A 6,634-nucleotide genomic window follows, 5' to 3' on the forward strand; every position below is an offset into this window, starting at 1 on the left:
ATGGAACATGGTATTAAGTATGAACGATTATTTGCAAAAGACTCTGTAATTACAGAAGTCTACGTTATTTCTCTAAAGTACTTTAGACGTTATTCATATCCGTTTCACATTATTATTAATGAAACGTTGGATTACTCAGATATAAATGTACACAAATCGATAGAAAATCTGTTGACAAAATTCGAGAAACATCCAAATATCGCTGGGGAAGAATACACAGTATCGTGGTTGAAATTCTACAAAGAATTTCAAAAAAGTCCTGTAGCAAAATTTTCATTACAAGGCTACAATATGTCAAACAAGCAGGACTTTATCGATGGACTTCGCGATGTGTTCTTTAATATCCGAGCTGCACAGTCATTGTCTAATGACGTCGTCTTTAACAGCAACAAAACTGATATCTTATTCAGTAGATATTTTATTATGGGAAAAAATTTGAATTCTTCTCACACAGAGAGGGATACATTAAGAGATTTATTGAAAATTGCTGAAAAATCCGAAATTCCTGTACTTGTGCATTGTGTTTTTGCAGGTCTTATCGAGCAAGGAATCATCATTGGAGAAATGATTCAACAATTGTTTTGGATTACTGCTATATTGATAACAGCAGTATTTCTATTGTTTGTACCGAATTTATTAGTTGCAATTACTGTTGCAATATCTGTCGTATCTGCAATGGTAGAAACATTAGGTTATATGTCGTATTGGGGAATCAGCTTGGATATTATATCAATGATGAGTCTTATTCTATGTGTGGGGTTCAGCGTAAACTATCCTGCTCATATTTCGTATGCTTATGTCATGTCACAATGCAAAACACCAAACGAAAAATTAAAAGATTGTCTGTATCGTATTGGTTTTCCAATACTTCAAGGATCATTGACCACGGGAATAGGAATATTGATCTTATATTCTGATGTATATTTTCTTTGCACATTTGCGAAAATTGTAATACTTGTTGCTATGGAAACGGCTTTTCATGCTTTGCTTTTTATTCCTGTTGTTCTTTCTATCATTTATGCTATTTTCAATAATTGATTAATTTGTTTTTATGTGGGAAATCATAAACTTTTACTAATTTTTAAAAAAATTGTAGGTGTGTAATAGTGGTAGTAGTTGTAGTAGTAGTTTTTCTAGTGCTAAGTAGCATACTAAGCAGAAATTATCTTCCATCAGTTTTGATCTTGTGATAGCGCTCCAGCTTCCTACTACCCATGTATACCTGATGTCTTCGCATGGTCGTTTGTCACCAGGGGAACCAATTTCATGGCTGCATTAGCAACCCTATTATTCTCCATACGAAAAATTTAGTTGGCAATTTTTACTCTTTTTGAAGCGACAATGCTATGAACTTTACACATCTCACTTTTTTCGAAGATTTCTTCATTGGTGATATATTCTAAATATCGGTTTAGAATTCGTCGTACGCATCAATGTGAAAGACATCTAGTCTTTCATTGGTGTTTCCTGAACCGCCAGGACTCACTAGCATAAATAGCTATGGAAATCACGATGGAGGTGAACAAACGGAATTTTGTTCTCAAACAGATAGAAGTTGGATCAGATCTTGTTCATCCACCAGAAGACGGTCGCTGCGCTTATAACGAGGCACTTTACATCTGCTTTCGTTTCACCATTCTGGGAAATAATGCTACCCACGTAAGTAATACTCTCGATTTTTTCCAATCATTGTATGCGTGGACAGCTATTTGCGTTTGGGAAGAGATATGTACGTGCATAATTTTTGAGTACGCAGCGGTTATTGTATGGCCAATTTCGTCTGCCTCCCGACTCAATGTGGTTATGGCATGATGTAGCATTATCGCATTTTTCCCCAATAGGACAAAATCGACAACTAAAACCAAATTTCTGATAAGATCCCTGTTAGACCTTGTGGATGCCAGCCCCTATACGCGCACTGGGCTCATCTGCCTGTCGCATAACGTAATCGAGGGCGACAAGATACAGGTAAGAGGACAAAACAGAACCCTGCGTGAGTCCAATCGTCATTTTGAAGAAGTCGGTACTGCCATTGTCAATCTGGACGCAACTATTTAAATGCAAATATAAAGTCTTGAAAATAGTGAAAAAGTTTGCCGGTACACAATACACTCGCAGGATTCACCAGAAGAACTCTCGGTGAACACTGTCAAAGTCTTTCCTGAGATCAATGAAACTGAACACGAATAAGAGTCGATATTCAAAGCATTGTTTTATGATATTTCGAAGAGAGAAATTCTGCTTGCTGCTCGATCTTTTCGAATTAAAACCCAGGTTGCTTAACCCGCAATCGCTGATCGAAGTCAGTCCGTAGGGGTCAAAGGAACACCAGACAATATGCCTATACGGGCACAGAAAGGAGTGTGATACCTTGTCAGTTGGTAGTCTGGGATACATCTCCTCTCTTAAGAAACTTCTTTCGCCTATAACCCGAGATAACTCAGTTCTGCGCCTGACGCTGCGCAGTCAATATCCCAAGTTATCTTGGGCATAGGCCTTAAGGGCCTCAAAAAAGGGCCTTGACTTATAACTTTTCCAAAAATGTATGGATCAGAATATGTACATCGTTATATATGATCTCTGCAAATTTTATGAATTATTTTTACCGCGAAAATATTTTATGGCGATTTATTAATTAAGTAATTAATTGCTCTATTGTTTTTTATGGAAGTTTTTTTTTTATCAAATTAATTAAAAATTGTTCCAAACTTCTATTTGACCAGTTTCACTTTGGTAAAAGTTTTTAAACGCTATTGGATGTTTTTATGACATCACAGGTTTTTTTTTTCTGTTTTGTTAAGTAAAATTTTCCCCATACTTTTTTTCCAGTCCCCTTGTAATTTAATTGCATAAAAATCGAAAATATTGTGTTATATTTGAACAGATGCGGTAAGTTAGCTTCCCTCCTGCTTTAAACCAATATTCCCCTGAGAGGTACTGTACATGAGAACTTCCAAAGCTGACTCCAGCTGTTTTCAAGGTCAACCGGTTTGTTTACAACGTATACTGCACATGTGGAATTTCATGTTTGTTAAATCAAAACATAAGAATCCATGAAGATATATTTTTCAAATAACAGCATTCATTTTAAATTAATTTAATATTTTATATAATTTTTTGTAAAAACACTTTTTGGAAAGGTTTTTATTTCGCGGGAATTATTTCCCGGTAATTTTTTTTGGATGTCAGATTCGCGTTTGAGTTGAAATAATTATTTAATAAAAAAAATAAACTCTTTGCATTTCTTAGTTGCATTTGGAGCGAAAGAAATGTAGCCAATGGGTTAATATTTGCCTTAACCAGGTAATGGTCAGATCCTATATTCAAATTTCTGTAAATATGACATATTGCATTGATGAATTCCACGTTTTACTAATACAGTACAGATAATGTGTACCTCATTGAAAGTGTGTTTTTCTGGTGACCGCTACTTGTTTTTTATGGATTAGTTGATGCTGAAAGTAGGTGTTCCCAACACACATACCTAGGCAACACACATAGAAGAATGCTGTTTCCATAGCTCTGATGACATCTATAGGGATCCCCAACCCTTAATTAGATATCAGGTAAATATTTTCTAACATTCAAACTCCGTTTTCAATGCCTCGTTTATTTGTATGTATAGACTATTATTGTCAATATCTCAAATTATTGATTTCAAATATAAATTTACATCTTAACCTATTACATAAAAATTTTGTTGAAGTTTCTTTTTCGAAGCATTTATCTATTGCAAAGAAGTTGTGTATTAATTGTTTTTTGTAATGGTTTATGTTATTATTATTAATTTGTATATGTGTTTTTATATGTAACCTCTAAGTATATGAAATTAAATTCTTATGTCATAAAATATAGTACTATTATATTTTTTTGTTCACATTTGCTTCATTGAATGCTGTCATACGTAAGCAAACATTTTTCATGATTGGACAGAGTGAACTATATTTAAGTGGTTTAATTTAACTGAATTATGAAAATGTGTAAAAAATTTATTACGTAAATAGACGTGAACCATGCACTGTTTTAAAATTTTGGTGAAATTAAATATATTTAGATATAGAGAAATTAGACTCATTGAAATGCAATTTCACAAAAATTGTTAACTTGTAAATTCCCACTGTCTCTCATTTTTTAATCTGAAGAAAGCGATTAAATAGATGAATGATTTGAGAAGCTATGGGCATTAAGCCTTAATTAACTATACAAGAACTCTCGGTAAAACCAGAATTCACGTTATGCCAATTCAAATTTCCTTGTTAAAAGTGTTGGATGGATGACCGAAACGACTATATTGTTAAAGGAAAAGTACGATGTACAGTACAGGGGCAAGCCATTCTGAGGTGGCGAGCATACATTTTAAAAATAAAGAAAATTTTGGCACAATTCTATTGCACCAGTTACAAGGAATTTCTATAGCCAGATCTGTAAATATTAGTTTTTCTTCATTCGGATTAATTTCAACGTTTTTATTACAAAATAGATCATATCCGGCAGCTCCTGCAGAAGCTTTTCCTGGAATTGTTACAGTTTCACATAGTTTTTCAAAATATACATATTCTAGAAAAATAAATTCAAAAATATTCATTTATTATAATTTTTTAATATACAAATTTTAGAAAAATATATATTCATTAAAGTTTTTTAAAATACATATTTATTAAATATACATATGTTTACTATATTTTTTAAAAATATTCATTCATTACATTTCAAATAATACCATATCTTAAAGTATTTATTTATAAATATTTTAAGATATGGTACACAGAAAATGAATTTTTTATCAATTACAATAAACTTTCACTCGTAGGTTTTATTGCCGGATAATTTTTTAGATGTTGCTTTATCACATCCTTTTTTAATTAAGCAAAGATAAGTTTTAAGAAACATGGAATGAATTTGGTAAATTTTATTTTTTATATACTGTATATACAATCATGAATCCGTATTGCGATGATGATGATGATGACACTGTAAAAATTAAAAGTAAAGATTGTAATGATTGTAATGACCAAACGATAGCACATCTATCCTGTTCTATAGGATGAATTTTTTTTATCATAAAATGCAGAAAGAAAAATTTATTTTATTACGTAGGTATGTCGTTACTATATGATTTTTGCTTTTAATTTTGTATTGCTGATATCTAATAGTTCTGTAGTGAATAAAACTTTTTTATATTTATCATGACTAAATGTCTTTTTAACAGATTTTTTAAACTCCCTTAGCGGCTATTTTATTTCGTTTATCAAAAATATAAGAATTCATTTTCGGTTTTAAAGGACAAAATTTAATTATTGGTTTCGACAGCGTTTAAAATCTTCATAAACATCGTTTGTATGAATTTGAAGAGTTAGAGAATGTATGTCATCATACAATAAATGTACGCTTTCATATTATATGTTTTTAAATATTTTATAAAATATTTCATATATATGCAATTTTCTTAATTCTAATACGATAAACCTATGTATACAGGTTTATCGTATTAGAATTAACCTATATAAATAGGTTTGTCTAAAATTAAATTTGGTTTTTCATTTTAAAAGTTCTGAGATCATCGTTTATAATTTGAAATTTTTCTACTCACGCAAAAGCAGCTACGATATTATATAATATAATCAAAATAATCTCAAAAGCAGCTAATGTCATAGCTACTTTTGAAATTATTGTATTAACTTTAAACTTGATGTCATAGATGCTTTTGCGTGAGTTTTAATTTAATTATTCCAACAAAATGAAATTTCTGATAATGAAGATTATTAATTTATTATCTGTAATAAATTCTGTGAAATACTGTATAATCTTTTTTATTTTAAAAAGATTACACTGATAAAGAGATGAAAATGAACTTAAATTAATTAATAAACAATAGAAAGATACTTGTGTGCAAAGATAATAATTTATAAATTAATTATTATTTTCTCATTTTCCACTAGATTCTCTGGTATACATTTTAAAAATATTTTCGAAACCATTTCTTTCTAAACTTTTGCTGGAAGTTGTTGAACTTTAGTTATTATATTTGAGTAGTTTATTATATAACTGGATTGCTGTATATTAGATCTCTATGTAATACGTCTCTGTAATCCAACAAATGATAGACGGACTCACAGTAGGAACTTCTAATTTTCAGTAGGAACTACAATTTTATTCTCAAAAATGACAAATGCATTTCAGGTTGGCTCAATACATTCAAATCCCTCCTCAGTACTAATTTTTAAAAATAATGAAAACAAAAATAGTCAGTTCACGACAACAAATATACCAACAGATAAAAAATTTTTCTTAAACACTTACTCTTAAGAATATAAAAATTGTGCAAGGGATACCAACACAACTATAACATTAACACATTTTATACATCTTGACACTTTAACATTTAACACCTTAAATATTATTTATTTGCTTATCAATATTAATTATTGCTGATTCTGCTAATTTTGGCCCCATCCCTGACCCCATACTGATACCATCAGTTTGTCTATATAATTTATCATTAACTTCAAAATAATTATTTCTATATGCAAAATCAATGAAGGTACATTTTTGTATTTTAATGTACAATTTTTGTACATTAAATTCTATTAAACTACTTTTTATTAATTCCCAGTTTATATTGGGATACATATTT

At 30.5% G+C, this 6,634-nt stretch overlaps 1 protein-coding gene across 1 annotated transcript; it reads left to right on the forward strand.

Moving 5' to 3' along the window:
• Positions 1–1,038, forward strand: LOC111636452 (patched domain-containing protein 3-like). The gene has a single exon (XM_023381702.1). The coding sequence runs from the start codon at positions 1–3 to the stop codon at positions 1,036–1,038; it is 1,038 nt and encodes a 345-aa protein (XP_023237470.1).
• Positions 1,039–6,634: the final 5,596 nt, after the last annotated feature.

Source organism: Centruroides sculpturatus, unplaced genomic scaffold (assembly GCF_000671375.1).
Source record: "Centruroides sculpturatus isolate CEXI.00-Female unplaced genomic scaffold, Cexi_2.0 scaffold963, whole genome shotgun sequence".
Taxonomy (NCBI): domain Eukaryota; kingdom Metazoa; phylum Arthropoda; class Arachnida; order Scorpiones; family Buthidae; genus Centruroides; species Centruroides sculpturatus.

What these genes read in the sequence shown, in the direction of transcription:
- LOC111636452 (XM_023381702.1), top strand. Translation starts at nt 1, where the DNA reads ATGGAACATGGTATTAAGTATGAACGATTATTTGCAAAAGACTCTGTA.